General features: G+C 37.7%; 1 protein-coding gene across 1 annotated transcript; it reads right to left on the bottom strand.

The window, feature by feature from the left end:
* Positions 1-196: 196 nt before the first annotated feature.
* Positions 197-5,199, bottom strand: LOC126630954 (protein TIFY 8-like). Its single transcript, XM_050301116.1, has 6 exons — positions 4,649-5,199; positions 3,668-3,858; positions 3,121-3,563; positions 2,926-3,013; positions 729-957; positions 197-608 (listed from the first exon to the last, which is right to left on the bottom strand). Exons 1-6 carry the CDS (start codon positions 4,944-4,946, stop codon positions 520-522), a joined length of 1,338 nt encoding a protein of 445 aa, XP_050157073.1. The 5' UTR covers positions 4,947-5,199; the 3' UTR covers positions 197-519.
* Positions 5,200-19,378: the final 14,179 nt, after the last annotated feature.

The raw sequence follows: 19,378 nt of genomic DNA, 5'->3' as shown, positions 1-19,378 counted from the left end.
CTAGTCAACCGATCACTATTTTGAGGATTTGCTAAATTTTGACCCATGACCATATCGATGTCGACCAACCAGATTAAGTTGTAACCCAAGTATGTTCCATTGAAGGCCAACCCATATCAGATGATATGGTGGTGGCCATCCCATTAATCCAACTACTGAGGACCCAACTGCTTTTTATCTGAAAGCACTTCCTGAATAAGCACTAAAAGGTGATTTTAATAAAAAGCTAACAGAAATGAATCTTTATCCTTGAAAGACATTTTTGTTAAGGGTATTCCCAAATCCCAGGCATTCCCTTTGCCGTAAGTAGACTTGAGGAAGTCAAGTTTCTTGGTCATTTGTGGGAGAAGCTCTGCTATCACTGGCTTTCATGGCGGGGTGTTGTTCATCCGAAGGATTCAACAAAGATTCAAAATTATAGGATTAAATACAAGTCGAGACCAAACTGAAACATCAAGGAAACTACAATGGCGAAGATTTTACTGTATCCTGGGTTCGAAATACGGAAACTCTCTAACATCACAGCTCATTTTTCTCTTTTGAACTGGGTTCCGCAGCTTGAATCGGGTTTCTTGTATCTTTGACTAAATTGCTACCTTGATGGCCACCTACAGTACAAACCAAATGGACCATTGAATACACGGTTGTGGCCATATGTTCTTATTGATCTCTCGGTGTCAAACACCCCACTGGATATCCATGCAACCATAATGGAGTTAGAAGATTACCTGCTGGTGTCAATATTCGATCAGCAAAACCCGCAGCTGGACTAGAATTCCCAGGAACACTTAACCTCCCATGGTATTCTCGCAACAGTGCATTGTTACTTGCTGCACCGGTTTCAACCTCTCCACTAGGCATGCGACTTTCACTGCCCAGCTTTGCATTAGGTTTTAGTGAGTAGGTTGTTGACCAAGATCCTCCATTTGATCCAGCTAAAGCCATTATAACATCTGCCTGAAAAGAGTACGTACAGTGGTCACAACAATGTCACGTAATTAACAGCAGAGAGTGAAAAGATATTTGAATTCGTACTATGTTGCTAATAGAAACGATGGTGAAGAAAAGGGAATTATAATTTTTTGAAGACATCAATGACAGAGAAACATTGATGAATAATATATGAAAGAAAATAGCAGTAGACTATGGGATGGAAACTAGACTTAAGTTTAGATTTCTAATTAATATTTAGGGAGTTCTTAGGAAACTAGACTTAAGTCATAATCCGCACCATTCACTTTCTTTATCATCTTTTAATATCAGCTCTATAAGAAATCAATCAAATTGGAAATTATACATCCATATGTATAAAACAAATCAACGGTTTTGTTAACAACTAATATTCACATAACCAACTGTCCATTAGTAAGCGATTGTCAATTTGATTGAACTTCTTTTGCAGAGATGATCTTTAAACATGATTAATAAAACGACCGGTTACAATTATGAGATTTGTACGGTTAAAATATATCAATTACAATTGGATGGACAAGTAGGTGCACCAATGGGATTAATGACGCAAGCCAACTCCTTTTTTTACAAGAATCATTTAAGGGCACTTGTTGATTGGTTGAAATAACAAAGTTTTCCCTAATTTCTCTCTCTCCTTGTTCTACTTTCTCTCAGTTTGCCCGACACCATCCATGGCCTACATGACATAAGCAAGTGTACGAGAGACCTTAGGCTACGAGTCTTGGGTAAAATCACAAAAGAACACTCCCAAAGCTTAGGCATACAAGTCTTCAGTCAAACCAAAGATGTAACAATCCCTTCTGACTCTTTCTTAATTTGGAACTTGATCTCACATATGAATCCCTATGAAGGACAATAAAAGGGCCAACACTAACACATAACAACGTATAAATTACAGCAAATATGACTTCATAAATGATCTACACGGGAAACCACTACTGCATATTTCATGTGTAAAATACCAATGGCTACTCTCTACCGCCAGAATGAGACAGCAACTGAAGAACCTTCCCACACAATTAACAAATGAACTTCCTCACATCAATCATGAAAAGTACTATAGGAGATTCTCTATGATGTACTTTTTCTTTGTTACACCCGTCTACATCGTACTTTCCACCAATTTGATATAATAACTTGGTATTTAAGACCATGTCACATTTTTATTACCAACAATGATTGTTTGACTTTCAAAAGCACTCAATAATGAGGACCACTAATCCAACCAAAAATGAAGAATTAATGGAAGTAGCAAAGCTGACCACATTGACGGGTGAAACCAGCACTAATGAGGAAGAAATACACAAAACAGCTCCGGTTCAGGGCCAAAGAGCAGATAAATATCAGGCATGCACTAGTATAGAGTCATGCGTGACCATAATGACAAAGAAAGTGCGTAACTCTAAACTGCCCCACACCAAGACAAAACACGTTCAGAGTCTTTTACAGCCTTGAAAATTATCTTCATACCCAATTTCAAGGACTTCTAGTCATTAACTCGTCAATCTCCCGCAACCAGGGACTGACAGGGAAAGCAACTTCCGCACAATTTTCAAACAGTACCGTGCTAATCCTAGCTAGACATACCCTAATAACTATAACCTACTCTTTTTTAATGACTCAATATAGACATCTAAAAGGTCGAGCTTATGATAATATCAAGAAACTTTTATGGCTACAAAAGAATTCACAAAGCCAAAACCACATGCTCTAGAACACTACACTATACCTATAAGTTAATATCAGATCACACCAATTCTGCAATTTACAGATTGCTTATCTGTATGCAATGACTCCATAAGCTAGCCAATGTTGATATCTGTAGTATATATTCTTTATGAGAGATTGTCCACATATATTTGCTATATTAGGATATATAAACTTATAAATCAAGGGAGCTCGCTCTACTATAAATCAAGGGATATATAAACTACATTCTTTAAGAAAGCAAACCTTGTTCGGATGGACATCATCAAAAACATGAGCTTGACCGCCATAAAATATGGTCATCTGCCGACCAGCTGAAGTAAATCCATGTTGACTGCCACAATGGACGACAAAAGATAAGGCATCAAATTTTCTCTTGAAAAAAAAAAAAAACAAACAAAAGTAACAGACATGTACTATATCTTGTATAATTAGATTTACCTTGGATTAGAAGGTTCTGACTCTAAATTATGAGTCCCAGATTTCTGCCTGCTGCCTCTTGGTAGCACCCCAGATGAGTTTCTTTCAGGAGCATCACTGCCGGCATTAATGGAACTCAAAATTCCCGGGCCTTTAATTCCAGTTCTAGACCCCTCATCTGCTGCTGATTGAGAGATATTGTTTGGAATGGTATTGGCATCCCTAAATCGATTTGAAGGTAATTGATGCACCATGGGTACAAAATGACCCCCTCGTGGAGGGTACTGTACTGCAGCACCCATATTCATAGGACTAGGTCGTTCCCGTTTGGTGTCAACTCTACCACCAAGTGGAGGCTGAAAAATCAGAGGACCAGAAGTTGGCCTCAGTGGCTGTGTAGCAAAGACTGCTTCATCGTCAATGGACCTTCTAGGTCGTTCTCCCCCTGGTCCATTTCGAAGCATCTGATTTCAGGATAACTAAAACGCATCAGATGAGAAAAACATAGGTGGGGCGTTTTCCTTATGTAAGAATAGGATAAAAGTATTGTATCATGTCACACTAACACCTTCATCAAATGCGAGCTCTCAAGGTGATCAGGACCCGTATGAGGGACACCATCTCTGGATGAACCCATAAAAGTCGAGTCTGAATTACTCCGTTTACTTCCTAGTAACCTGTTACTTATCTCAAGCCCAGATATATCGCTCCTATGGCCATAGAACGGAACCCCCTCAAGATGGTTTCCAGCGTGCCTTTCTACCAAATTTAATGAGACAACAAATCAAAATCTAATCCAACCCAGATAAGAAAGATAAGTACTGTATGTGTGTTGACATTTCAGTTATATAATCATAACAGACAAGCTCAAGATCAGTAGTTAACATTCATTCACCGAAATCACCAGATGAAAAGGTCAATAATATAACAAAAACGTCATCATAAACAAATGCTCATCCGACAAGTCTCACTTTGTAATGATAACTTTTGACAAACACACTCAACTTTTTCACTCCCACGATAACAACATCAAAACCCGAAAAAGCCCCGCCACAAAGTAAATGATAACAAACACACAAAACCATTTCAGCATCATGATTCTCAAGCCTAATTTCAAATGCTCCAATAATACACAAATTAAGAGAGCTAACAAAGGCAATGAGGGGAAATCAAGTGAAAAGCTTGCCCTTGATTCAACCTATCCATACAAATTTAACAAATCAAAAGCATAGAGGAAAAAGAGAAAGCCCACAACAGCTACCGAACTCCTCACTGACATCAGTAACTAATCCATTACATAGAAAGTTATAAACCCACTCCCATCTTTCTCATTTTCATTTACACAAGCAATCCAAAACAACAACAAAAAGACAGCCCCCAAAAAAACATGGTAAAGAAACGAACTTTATCAACCTGATTACAAAAATGATATTAAAGCAATTATCTTTAAGCAAAAAAAAATTTGATGGGTTTTTGTTCTGAACTCAAATAAAAGCACAGGGGTCAAAAAAAAAAGCAGCTTTTTTTTACCAAATGGGTACAAACTCACCGGAACCCAGATCAGAGGTGGTAGAAATGGGGCCCCGGCCGCCGCCGGAGGAAGCCCCAAGGGAAGCGGAGGCCGAGGGAGAAGGCTCAGAGAGCCTGCAATCGGTGGAGGCTTTTGCTGGCAAAAGCACAGGGGAATCTCCAGGCTTCATGCCCAGAAAGTCATGGAAGATGGTGTGCTTCCCCAGCTGCTGCTCCTCTAGCTTCTGCTTCTCCGGCTGCTGTTTTTGCTGTTGGCTGCTAAGAGTTGTGGCATTGTTGTTGGGGATGCCTTGCTGGGCCATTTTCAGAACAGCCATTCCATCTCCATCCCCATTCCACCACTCTGCATAGCTGTTGCTTCTTTGCTAGCTAGAGGGATGGTGTTTTTGTGAAAAGAGAAGAAAAGGAAAGCTCGATTTTCAGAAAAGGAAAAAGAAAGAAGACTTTAAAAGAAAAAGAGGGAATCTTGGGGGCTCTTATATGAGCAGAGAGACCGAGGAGGAAGAGAGAGAGAGACAGAAGCAATTAAAAGCAAAAGGTTCTTGGGCAAGTGTTGTGACTTGTGCTTGGGCTTTTCTGAGTCTTCTCTCTCTAAAGATTAAATGGGGTGTTTGTCTGAATGTGTGGGTGTTGGGTTGTTTGGTTGTGGGGGAATATATGTCGGGGTTGGGAGGTTTCTTTTTTTAGGAAATTAATTAAAATAGTTTGAACATTTTGAGTTTTAATCAAAATGATAAAAATGTATTGTAAGTAAATAGTATCATGAATAATTTTTAAATATTTTTAACATTAAATGTAAACAGTATCAGAAGTGTTTCGTTAAGACTCTCTTTTTATTGGCAATTATTTGATAATGTTAAGAAAATCATCTCAAAAGTAAGACTCTTTATAGATTCTTAAGCACCTCATATTTTTTTGTATAATATTGACACAAAAATTAACGTTAGACTGTGAGATGACAAATAGTCTAGGAAAAGGCTCACCTTGAGAGAGTTTCCTTTAGCATGTCTCTTTCTACTGAGTAAAAGCGTCTCCAACAATTTTTATAAGAGTTAATCTCAGTTTACTACCCTAAAGTTTATTGGCTTTTTAACATTTCGTACATTAAATTTTTTTTTTCATCCCAACCTGAAGTTATAATTCTATGACACTTTCATACTTCTATGATTTTGATTGTTCATTTGTCTGTTAACCGATGACGTGGCGCCAATGTGGATAATTACTGAACACCACTTATCAATTTAGCACCACGTGGACATTATAAAAAAACTAAAAAAACTAAAAATTTTAAAATGTTGTAGGCCTATTTGACTGAATTGTATTTAGAACTAGAAAGGGAGAAGGGGCCGGCGGCAAGAAAGAGAAGAAAGAGATTTAATTGTGAGTTGTGTGTTGTATCACCTCATTGTGTCTTTATTTATAGTAGTTATGATAGGTTAAATCTTTATCCTAATAGGATTACAACTCTAGTAAGATATTAACTACTAAAGGGAATATTCCAAGATATCTCTAAATACACTAGGATTTACACAATCACATTCATATTCTAGATATAACTGCTACACTCCCCCTTGAGTGTGGAAATACTCAAACAAAACATCGCATCAGATCTTCAGCAAATAAGGTAGAATAGTTGATGAAGTCGGCGGCACAACAGGCGAATTATATGAATATCTAATATAAAGAAAGTACAAAACCTCGCTATGGTAAAACCTAAGGTAAGTGAAAACCCATAGACTAAGGAGAAAAGTGAGAAGTATGCATAATGTCTAAAATAAACGTCAAACAGGACGAAAGTAGTGAACTCAACAGAGTATGATCATCACATGATGGGTGCCTCATCAAAACCTCGTTAGTTAGCAAAAACCCAATGGGAAAAATGCTCCTAATCGTATGAAAAAGAGTACATAAAGATCAAGTCAGTATGCTTCAAGATACTTCCCCTGAGTTAGACATAACTTCCAAATAAGAGAACTATAAGCAATTCAACTCAGATAATTTACGCATACCGATTCCTTGGACGAGCTTCTAAAAAGTAGACTTAGGCAATGACTTGGTAAAGAGATTAGTCATGCTTTCCTGGGAACGGATTTGCTTGACTTCAATGCTCTGATGTTGTTGTTGCTGGTGAGAATAAAAGAACTTTGGCGCTATGTGCTTGGTGTTGTCTCCCTTGATGTATCCCTTCTTTAACTGCTCGATACATACTGCATTATCTTCAAAGATCGTCATAAGAAGGTCAATGATGGTAGTATGACCACTAGTGCTTCGGATATGTTCCATGATTGCTCTCAACCAAAAGCACCCACGCAATGCTTCATGCAGGGCGAGGATTTTAGCATGGTTCAAAGAAGTCACAACTGGCGTTTGCTTGGTAGGCCTCCAAGATATAGTGGTGTCTCTAACGGTAAAGACATAGCCCGTTTGATAATGTGTCATATGTGGGTCAAACATATAACCAATATATGCGTAACCAACAAGGCAGGAATCAACCTGAGGATCAAGGGGGGCGACAGCTCCTCTTGAGGATTCGTGGGTGTAAAACAAACCCAAATCCGTCGTACCCTTGAGGTAACAAAAAATGTCTTTAACACCATTCCAGTGCCTGATTGTAGGCGCATTGCTGTATCTAGCCAAAAGATTAACAGCGAATGAGATGTCAGATTTAGTGCATTGAGCCAAGTACAATAAAGCACCAATTTCACTTAGGTATGGAACTTCAGGCTCCAAATTTTCTTCCTCATCCTCCCTAGGACGGAAGAGATCTCATTTAACATCTAGAGTTCGAACGACCATATGAGTACTCGAAGACTTCACTTTATCCTCGTTAAAATGTTGCAACACCTTTTGGGTGTAGTTCGATTGATGTACTAGGATTTCATCCGAACAATGCTCGATCTCCAGGCCGAGACAATATCGAGTTTTTCCAAGATCTTTCATCTCAAACTCCAATTTCAAGTGAATGACAATTTCTTCAAGCTCTACGGGAGTTCCGATAAGGTTCATGTCGTCTTCATAAACTGCAACGATCGCAAATCTGGAATGTGACTTCTTTATGAACACGCATAGGCATAATTCGTTGTTCACATAACCCTAACTTGTCAAATATTCACTCATATGATTATATCATATCCATCTGGGTTGTTTCAATCCGTAGAGTGATCTCCTCAATCTAATAGCGAAAGTGTTACGTGGTCTAAAACTATTTGAACCAGTCAATGGAAGTCCTTCTGGAACTTTCATGTAGATTTCCGTATCTAGATCCCTATAAAGACAGGCGGTTACCACGTCCATAAGCTGCATATTCAGTTTTTTGAAAGCTATCAAACTGATAAGGTAGTGGAACTTTATGACGTCCATTACGGGGGAATACATCTCCTCGTAATCAATCCTAAGGCGTTGAGATAAACCTTGCGCTATGAGGCGTGCTTTGTATCGCACTATTTCATTATTCTCATTACATTTCCTCATGAAAACCCACATATAGCTCATAGACTTCACATGTGGTGGAGTAAGAGCTATAGGCCCAAACACCTTACGTTTCGTAAGCAAATCGATTTCAACCTGGATTGCTTGTTTCCAATTGGGCCAATCTGTTCTACATCGACATTCATCAACGGAACAGGTTTCAATGTCATCGCTAAACATGATACAATAGCTATTGTGTAAGAAAATGCATCGTTGACGATCATCTCATTCCGATTCCAAACCACATCCAATACTACATAATGGACCGTAATCTCGCGATTCTCTAAAAGTAAGGTTGTCTTATCTAAGATATCACCAAAATCTAGAATAATATCATGCACTAAAGCAAATGAGATAGCGATGGTTGGATTCAGACTAAGGTCACTAGTTTGTGCTGCTTTTCTCCTTTGAACCAAGAGGTATGCCACGCTTCAAGGTAAGAGCAGATCATTGACTAGCCGCCAGTGTACCGGGCCGTATGGAAAGTGCGACCGCCCCACCCTTAGGGACGGTTTAGCCTCCTCATTTGATATTATGGCGTACTTTAGGTACGTCTATCCTTACAGGTGTGTTTGCAGCGGGTATATGTGATCTCATCACTTTTGCTAGATCAATAAAAGCATCTGGCATATGTTGAGCAATGCTATGAAGATCTATAATACGTCGCACTTCAGTTTCAAACTAGGCAGTGCGGGGTCGAAGCATACCACGACAATTCATGGCATTCTATAGGAACGCTAGCAAGCTTATCTCCCCCTAATGACGGGAAGATTGTCTCATCAAAGTGACAATCTGTAAAACGTGTGGTAAAGAGATCTCCTACTAAGGGCATTAAATAGCGAATAATTGATGGTGAATCATAACCGACATAGATTCGCATTCTTCTCTGATGACCCATTTTGGTACGTAGTGGCGGCGCTATTGGCACATAGATTGCGCACCAAAACACACGTAAATGCGAGACATCAAGCTAGTATCCAGTAACCAACTGTAATGGTGAATAAGGTTGGGTAGTGGTGGGCTTCAGGCGAACCAACATAGTTGCATCCAATATTGCATAGCCCAAGGCAAATACCAGCAGTTTGGTTCACATAACCAAAGTCTGAGCTATCAATTGAATGTGCTTTATGAAAGCTTCTGCCAAGCCGTTTTGGGTGTGAACATAGGATACAAGATGTTTAACTTCAATCCCAATTGACATGCAATAGTCGTCAAAAGTCTGTGACGTAAATTTTCTAGCGTTATCTAGTCAAATCGACTTGATTGGATAATCAAAGTGGTGAACCCTAAGCTTAATAATTTATGCTGGGAGTTTCTCAAATGTAGCGTTGCCTATGAACAATAAGCAGACATGTGACCAACGTGTCGATACATCAACTAACACCATAAAGTATCTAAATGGTATGCATGTTGATTGGATAGGTCCAAAAGTATCCCCTTGAATCCTCTGAATAAACTTAGAAGGGTTGTGAATAATCTTTGTAATGGAGGGTTGAGTATTAAACTTTTCCAAAGAACAAGCTTTGCATGGTGGGAATCCAACGTAGAGATGTAAATGATGCCCATGTGATGATTTAAGGATATGACGCATCATGTCACATCTGAGATGTCCCATACAGTCATGCCAAAGCAGTAAAGTGTTGTGGAACCCGGGCTCAAGGCCAGCCACATGATGGGTTTCTATGCCGCGAATGGTTGTGAAGTACAACCCACTAGAGAGATGTTCCAAGTTTTCGTGAATACACTTCTAGCCATACTCGTAAGAAGTGATATAAAGAAATTCATAACCATTCTCTTCAGTGGTTTCAACATGATATTAATTATCTTGAATGTCTCTAAAACTCAGCAATGTTCTTCCAGAACGTGGATAATAGAGGGCCTCTTTAATGGTTAAGACAATACCATTAGACAACATTATACGGACCTTTTCATATCTTTCAATCAGGTTGGATGGGCCTGAGAGGGTTGTCAGATGTGTTTTTTTTAGGTACGAAGTTATTAAAATAGTGTCACTCATGCAATATGGTATGCGTAGTAGCACTATCAGCCAGACAACTAACTTCCCCACTAGACATACATAGAAATAAATTGATTGAATTGGTGACATGCATAAATATAATTCCATTCATTCAATTAATCAATTCAAGAAATAATATCCATTAAATAATTATCCATAATTCAAAACAAACCAAAACCAAAACCAAACAAATTATTCCAAATATTTAGAAAAATTGTCCAAAAATTAAACCATAAACCTAAAAAAAATTAAGGGGGTTCGGCCACTAGGGGTAAAAACACCCTAAAAACATGTCTAGAAGAATAAAACTTATTCGTCCATAAGAGTTGATGCCTCCTGAAAATCTAATATTTACAAGGGTGTAGTAGCATCTTCAGTATGTTCCACATTGGCAAAGTTAAACTCACGACAGGAATGATACTTGGCAATAGCCTCGGGGGTAGCTTTGCATACGCATGACCAATAATCATTTGATCCACAGTGGTAGCACATGTCCACTTTAATGGAAGCCAATTGAATGGTAGTTTTTCCCTTGTTCTTAAAGTTTTGAGCCTTAGGTGCAAGGGGTTGGTGGTTCTAGGTCAAATTTCCTCCTTTGGGTGGGCCTTGGCTCAGTTGACCTTGGGCTTGTGGGTGGGCTTGCAACCCATTACCACGGCCATGATGATGTTTTCGTTGTTTATGGTTGCTGGAATTGGTCGCATGCGCTTCAGGCGCAAAGTTTAAGCCAATGGGTCGAGCTTGATGATTTTTCATCAAAAGCTAGTTACTTTTTAGCGTGAAGTAAAAAAGATATCAAATTCAAAAATATGGTGAACTTATGTGCCTTATATTGCTGCTGCATAACAATATTGGTGGCATGGAAGGTCGAATAGGTTTTCTCCAAGAGATCTACATCTGTTAAGTCCACTTTACATAACTTAAGTAGTGATCGAATTCTACAAACTTCAGAGTTGTATTCACTCATGAACTTCAAGTCTTTGAAGTGTAAATGCTGCCAATCGTGTCTTACTTTAGGCAAGTAAATGTCTTTCTAGTGATCGAAACAGTAGGTCAGAGTAAACCAGATAATGCATGGGTCTTCCTCAATGAGGTACTCAGATTGCAGTGCATCATGGATGTGTCTTCGAATGAAGATCATTGCAGTAGCTTTCTAAGCTTCATCGACAGGGTGACGTCGGTAGGTGCCTCAATGGTGGCTCTAATACCCTTTGCAATAAGATGGAGCTTCATTTATTGAACCCATTTCAAGTAGTTTCTTCCAGATACTTCAGAGCGGTAAAATCGAGCTTGTTTAAGTTCAATATGTCCCTAAAACAAAGGGTGCAACAAAACGTAGATAGTCATATGGTAATCCCTAGACATACATCATAAAACATTCGGGTTCTATAGACATGTATTGGTTTAATTTAAACATGAAAGCTACAGGTTTCATGTGGTAAGTTTTGAATGAAAACTTCGGGTTTCAAAGGCACTAAATATGAAATTACAAGTTCAATTTTGTTTTATGAACGATTAGTTCATAAAGGAGAGTTTCATGCAAGAGCATAGAATGCAATATGTTGATTTAAGTGTAGTGGATTTAATTGCTTCGGGAACTCAAGTGTGGAGCTTCAGGAATACGAAACGTTGTCAACGGTTCAAAGTAGAAAAATAAATTATTGAATAGTTAATGTCCAAAAGTGATCTTCAGGTCAATAATTTTTTATAAATTATCAAATTAATGGACTGCAGGTCACTTTTAATTAATTCAATAAATCGTGACCAACGAGATCGATCGTGGAAGTAAAATAATGACAGATAGGTCATATTAGCTTCAGTCGATGATAAACCAAGTGATAATTAAATTAGAATTTATTAGCGTAATCCAAAGTACCCCAAAAAAATATTTGGGCATGATTTATAACATGGGGATGCCAAAAATTGGCATTGGGTCGAAAAAATAACGCAACCCAGCCAAAAGTGAGCTAGTTGCGATGTGAGGATGGGCATTGCAGCACGACTACAGGCCATTGGGCCATGGGAAGGATTGCAGGCCTATGGGTCGTATGATCTGGGTAATCCCAACAACAAGTGTTGCTAGTTTGGGCCTAAAACCGAGGCACAAGGCAAACCCAACTTAAGGCTGGCTTGCGGGTTAGTGCGGGGAAGCCCAACCGAGGCTGGGTTTTGGGTTTTTGGGTTGGCGCAGGTCAAGCCCAGCATCATAAGCAGCGAGCAAGTAGGCCGAGGGGTGGCGAAGCCCAGCAAACAACACGGGCTTGCTACAGATGGGCTTGTGAAACGAGACAAAGCCCAGCAGCATAAGGCTGCTGGCAAGTTGGGTCGGGGACACATAAACGGGTCCAAGAAGAGCTGCAAGCCTTCTTAGGAGTTAGGCTAGGTTGCAAGCCCCTGTAACCCTACCAGGCTAAAGGCTTGGCGTGTCTGTGTAGGAGCAGCAAAGCCCAAAGGGCTATTGCCATGGTCCAAACGTCGTAATGATGTCATCCTGGTAAAGTGCTCGACACGGTTGGGTTGCAAACCAACGCGATGCTCTACGGTGATGCCAACGATGGTGCGGCGACGAACAGTAGCCATGTTGCATTAAATTCCCAAATTTTTTTTCGACATCTCTAGGGTTTGAAAAACCCTAAATTGCTTATCATTTATTTATATGCTTTGACTCACAAATTCTATATAGCAAAATAATTGAGTAATGCATGAAACATGTGTGCATATATATATTGATAAATATATGAATTATATACAATATATTGGAAGGAAAATATAAATATAAGGGGTTCATGCATCATGGGGAATGTTTTCGTGCTTCATGGACGTCTCAAATATCTTACTTTATTTAAAGCGTACCTAATTGGCAAAAAACAAATAAAAACCTTTGAATTTTGTTGAAGAAAACCTCCTCCTATGATCCTTCAGTTCCTTAGCTTCTAGCAAAAGCACGTTGATAACGTGTTGTAAGCCTATTTGACTGAACTATATTTATGACTAGAGAGGGAAAAAGGTCGACAGCAAGAGAGAGAAGAGAGATTTAATTATGAGGTGTGTGTTGTATCACCCCATTGTGCATTTATTTATAGTAGTAGGATATGTTAAATCCTTACTCTAATAGGATCACAACTCTAATAGGATACTAACTACTAAAGGGAATATTCCAAGATATCCTTAGATACACTAGGATTTATATAATCACATTCCTATTCTAAATATGACTGCAACAAAAAAACTAAAAACTAAACCTAAAAGATCAAGTTTGATGCAGACCAAGGTTCTAAAAAACCCAAGGCGCTAGTCGAGCAGCGAGCAGGGGCCTAGCACCTAGGCTCCTAGGTGGTGTAGGCGGATTTGTATATTATATATATATATATATATATATTATAAAGTATGAGTATATTTGTAAATTTTTAGGGCTTTTATGTTAGTTTTATAACATTTACTCAACCCATATATTTAATTTATTATTGGGCTTTGCTTCTCATTTAATAAACAACCTTGTTTTTTATATAAAAATAAATTTCTTATTCCCTAATGACATAGACAAAAAATGACAAAATAAAAAAGACATAGACATGGCAAACAGCCACATCTCTCTTCCCACAACTCTCCCCACTTTATTTCTTATCAACCCGTGAACCATATCACAAAATCCCAAAAATCTCTTTCTCTCTCTCTCTCTCTCTCTCTCTCTCTTTCTTTTTTTCTTTTTTTCCAGTAACCTCTAGCAAAGCAACCATGGGCGGCTCTGGTGGACGTAGTAGTGATGGTATAGGTTGGTATGGAGAAAGATTGAAGGAGGCTATGGATGAGGATTTGAAAGATTTGAGAGATGCCATGAAGGAGGATTTGAGCGATTTGCGGATCTCCACACATGAGGTGTCTGCATTTTTTATTCAACATGTTGGGCTCGGGAAGAATAACGTGAAAGATGGTTTGTGTCGATGCAAATTTCCCCCGTCTCTTTGCTTTGACGAAAATGCATCTGCAAACAATTACACCTTTGATCAAATACTTAAGCCTCACGCACCCATGAGGTGGGGAGGGGGGTTAGGCCAATGGATCTTCGATGCCTAAGTTAGTTTATCTAAAAAGAGTATGTGTTTAGGGCTTTTAGGGGTAGTTTAAGCTTATCGAAATTTGGTAAAATTAGATATATATATATATATATATATAGCCATGGTGTAAGGTTTTTACCCTACACATGACAGCATCATATTGGCCAAGGTTTATGAAGAGAATATTCTCAAGATATTAATAGGAAATAATATCTTGAGATAATGAAATAAATATCCCTAATTGATTTAAATATGAATTACTTACTTGAATAAATTAATCATTATCTTTAATACTTTGACTTTTCCTTGCCAAAGGCATGTGAGTTGTGGTCAGTCGTATGCAGTTGCATGGACCTTTACGGGTGTTGAGCTACGCACAATCCTGTCTTTCTTGAGCAAAATCCATGGGTCGCCTCTAGAATTTTTGAGAATATTTTAAGCTCCACAGTTTAAGCTACTTGAATGTCTGTAGCAAGCTTGAGCTTTTAGGGTTTAGTTTTTTAGTTTTCAAATTTTTTATTTTTTAAATCAATTTTTTTAATGTCCACATGGGGCTAAATAAGGTTCTAAAAGGTGATAGGCACTAACCGGGCGACGGGTTGGGGTCTAGGGCCTAGTTGGCTAAACGGGGCCCAGGCGGGGCCTAGCTGGATTTTAAATAACTTTATTATATATTATGTAAATAAGTGGCCATTTATACCAAAAAAACACATAATTGTATTGTTATACATCAATTGCAAAATAAACTGACATATAAATTATAAAGTACTAGAACATAATGAAAATATGGGAAAGAAGTATATAATGAGTGTTCATCCAGGTATCTAACAAGTGTCTTACATTTTATTGACAAAATAAAATACAAAATGAAAGTTAATGATTTTCTGTCTAAATGAGAATAGTGACCTAGGCGGGTTTGGCTGACTAGGCGAACGCCTAAGCGGGTCTAGGTGCACTTTCTTAATTTTCACACACCTAGGGACTAATTGAAGCGGTGGCCAATTGCCTGGGTGGCACTAGGTGGAGATTTTTAGAATAGCGTGACATCCAGTCAATATCTACATTAGCGCCACATCATCGGTTAATAGAAAAGTTAACGGTCAAACTCACAGAAGTACAAAACTATCCCAAAATTATAACTTCAGGTACTAAACTGAGATGAAAAAAATTTGATTTACAAAATGTTAAAAACTAAGAAATTTCAAAGTAGTACACTAAGATTAACCATTTTTATAAATATCTCTTTAAATACAAGTTGGTTGATTTAGTGACAATTTAAAAAGTAAAATTTGTTACTACACAATTTTGTTTACCAACAGACTCTATAGATTTTAATATTGTATTATGTATTATCTAATGAAACAAGCTAGTCACCTTTTTTTTTTATTAATTGATGTAGATAGTGAGACAAAAACACATTAAAAAAGAATGTTTAAAGACTTGGTTAGAAATTCTCCAAACCTAAAGAGCGTAGTGCAACTCCTACAGGTGAAAAATAAGTTTACCAACTCTCTTGAAGTAAGAAAATTATGTAGTTAAAAGATAAATTTAGCAACATATCATAGGGAGAGAAATACTTGGTATTCGTGTTGTGTTTCTCGCGAACATGTCGTTTTCGTGACATACCTAATTACTTTAACGGGTCGTGTCGTATAACACTCGTTAAAATAAATAGATAATATAACATGACCTGAAATCAACCCGTTAATATTATCGGATAATATGACTCGACCTGTTAAAGAAAATATATTTTAAACCAATAAGTAATCAAATGAAAAATAAATACGAAATTAGTATATACATACCACATTGTCATATAAACATTACTTCAAAACATAATAACACATTTGTCTTTCAAGTATTACATACTTCAAAATAATAGCCTAAATGAAAAATCATTAGTAAATTACTTTAAAATATCATATGTTCAATGATATGGAAAATGATGGGAGTTTTTTTGTGGAACCTTATCAGATATCAGTCTTATAAGAAATAATCATATTATCTATTCTAAAGTTGAAGAGGGATTTGACTGTAGCTTAGTTACAGTCCACTCAATTTCACGTTATTTACCACAAAGCCATCTGGATTGGAGGGTAATTATTAAAAAATAGGATGGTAAATTTGTCCGTAGGGTTTGGGCGCCTTCCTATACAAGTGTTAGGTCAACCATCATATGGGGTTTGCATACAGTAGTATCAACGGCTGTGTGGGATTTGGTGAGGGGATGAGTTACGAGAGAGAGCCTTCAGCTTGCAAAGAGGGAGGGAGAGAGAGAGCTTGCAGCTTGCAGAATCACGATGATAGAAGAAGAAGCTCAGAAGTCTAATACGCCACTTCGGAGGAACCCTAAAAACTAGAGAAGGAGAAGAAGCTCAGAAATCGAAGCATTCAAATAAGAGCCAAGGAAGATGAGGCGGATACTGTGGAGCCAAAAATAATCAAGAAAAATATGGAGGCGACACATGGATTTTGGGTAAAAAAGACAAAACTACCCTCGAGGCACACTGAGATTTCTACGCGCAAGCAGTGGACAATCATTCCTCAATCAAGTCAAAAATGCCCAAAATAGGTATTTATTCAAAATCTATTTCATCCATCATCATCAATCTTCTCCACAAGGTAACCCCCAAATCATTCGTTTCTAATTATATTAATTAGCTAATTAATTGATTTATTACCTAATTAATTTATTAATTGCTAACAAATCATGAATCTCACCCAAAAACCATCCAAGTGGCCAATCTTCCTCCTCCAAAAGGGGTCGGCCACACTCCTATATGAACACCCTCATTTTCTCCAAAACCTAAGTTCTACACTCTTACTAAATTCTCTAAATTCTCCAAACATTTTTGCCTCAAAATTTTAACTTTTGCATCGAAGGTTCTTCGGCCAAAACTCCCCCATTTATCATGGGTGCGTGAGGTTTTTGGCCTTGACCTAAGATGTTAATTGTTTTGTAGGTGCGATTTTGTCCAAGAAAGAGAAGGCGAAAATTTGCATCCATAGATACGATCGTCAGATCACGATTTTCTCGCCCAAATATTTGCTTCTTCCAATTCGGTATGTGATAATCTCCAATCCCTTCTGTGTGATTTCTTCGATTTGAATCTTGGATGGTTCCTCAGGGAGGGCAAATTTGTGGGCTTTTAGTTTTTAGGGTTTCATGTTTTGGAAATTTTCTTTCTTTTTTGGAGTGGGTTTTTCGGAAATTCAAATTCTTGCATTTGCAAATCCATGTAAAATCCTTCAATTTCGTTTTGTTTTACCTTTTGAGGTATGATTTTATAGAAATTAATGATTGGAATTAACTTTGGTAATCTTGATTTTGGTTTGGTTCAGCTAAGGTTTAGATGAGTCCACCTGCTATGGTGAAGATGGAAGATCCTAAATTTTGCTTGATGGAGGTAAATTTTGCTCAATTTTACTTATTTGTTATTGTGAATTTAATACATATGTAGTTGCCCTGTTTAGCTTTGGGGTTTGGATTTGGGGAATTACCATTAATAGGAATCATTCAAGAAAGTTGCATAACTCATACGCATATTTTTCTTTTCATAGTCCTCTTCTGCCATCTCTTATTTAGATTTTTCATATAATAGACAAAAAAGAAGGATTTTCCCTTTGTATTCTATTGAACTATAACAAACTGGTTAATTGCTAATAGATACCCTCGCGACCCTTTTTTGGATTTAGATTTTGAAAGCAAAGGTTTTTTGACATATAATACATCTTAACTGTCACATCCCGGTCTGGGTCCACCACATCCCGGGCCCGTTCCACCACCGTAACACGATATTGTCCGCTTTGGGCTTACCAAGCCCTCACGGTCTTGTTTTTGGGAACTCACGAGCAACTTCCCAGTGGGTCACCCATCTTGGGAGTGCTCTGGCCTCCTTCTCGCTTAACTTCGAAGTTCCTATAGAACCCGAAGTCAGTGAGCTTCCAAAAGGCCTCGTCTAGGTAGGGATGTGAATGTACATTTAAGGATCACTCCCCTGGACGATGTGGGATGTTACATTAACCATGCTTTCAACTGTATGTATGATTAAATATAGATTTTTTTTTCCTTTTCAAACCGTTTTTGTTCCCTCCTAATCTCTAAACAAAGGTCCTTAATTCTATTTATTGTATCATACAGGAAAAATGGAAAGGGAATATGAGATGGTATTGAAGAAGACATTGCAAAGCATCTGCCTACTTGATTCAAATACCACAACCTCAATTATTGTTTAGGTGAGGTGCTTTATTTATAAGAAAAACTTTTTGTCTGAGATATCTTAGGCTTTGTGTCAACAGCTTGAGATGATTGTAAAACAGTACATGGAGCCTTGATGTCTTTTGCTTTACTCACATATTTGTTTCATTGGAATTAAACTTGCAGGTACAAATTTATGCCAAGGAAAGGTCACATGCTCTTAACCCCTTCCCCTCCTCTGTCATTAGTTGTTAAATGATCTATTCGTATGATTTTTTTTTCAGTTTATAATTTTTTATCCGTGTTTTTTCCTTCTAATCTCACCCACCTTGCATGCCCTCTGTCTTTGTCCATATTCTTCTTAGTGAGTCAATGATTAATTTTCATGGGTTGTGCAAAATTTTTTAATGAAAATTTTGATGGATGGAATTGGTCTATGTAAAAAAAAAAGAGCTTTTAGGTCTGATTTGTTGAGAACTTGTATAAAAAGGAACTTGATTTAAGACAGAGAAGAGAAGATGGAGCCTATGGACGTGTGCTTAATATTTTCCGTGAGTAACACTCTCTTTACATTTCATAAACACCATTCCATAAATTTGAGTAAGGGTTTTGTTCAATTCAATTTCATTAGTTTGATTCTAATTCAGTGAATAAATTTTCTTTCATAGTTAATTCAATTTTTTTCATTTTCTGATTTGGATTTTGAAATTGAGTAAAGTTTCTGTTTGTTTGCTTGCTGCAAGTATTGAACTTATGTCGCTACAATATTTATTTCCTTCTGATTTGTCTTCTGCATTATGTCTATGCAGAACTACCATTTGGATCAAGTGAATGACAACCTTCATGTATATTTTTGTAGCATCTACACATGCTCAGGACGTCTTCAGCTTCTATGAGGACGAGCAACATTGTAATGGATTCGAAGAAGTATTTACACAATATGAAGACATCATTCCCCATCTTTGACTCATAGGTACTGCGACCTCTAGCCACCGTAAGGATTAATCTGTA

This window comes from Malus sylvestris, chromosome 8 (genome assembly GCF_916048215.2).
Source record: "Malus sylvestris chromosome 8, drMalSylv7.2, whole genome shotgun sequence".
Taxonomy (NCBI): domain Eukaryota; kingdom Viridiplantae; phylum Streptophyta; class Magnoliopsida; order Rosales; family Rosaceae; genus Malus; species Malus sylvestris.
The sequence above is the reverse complement of the archived record's forward strand: the minus strand, read 5'-3'. Positions and strand labels throughout refer to the sequence as shown.

What these genes read in the sequence shown, in the direction of transcription:
- LOC126630954 (XM_050301116.1), bottom strand. Translation starts at nt 4,946, where the DNA reads ATGGCTGTTCTGAAAATGGCCCAGCAAGGCATCCCCAACAACAATGCC. An exon ending in ATGATGTCCATCCGAACAAG is followed by an intron (nt 958 to 2,925) that starts GTTTGCTTTCTT and finishes TACTCTTTTCAG; the next exon opens with GCAGATGTTATAATGGCTTT. An exon ending in TCGAATATTGACACCAGCAG is followed by an intron (nt 609 to 728) that starts GTAATCTTCTAA and finishes TTTGTACTGTAG; the next exon opens with GTGGCCATCAAGGTAGCAAT.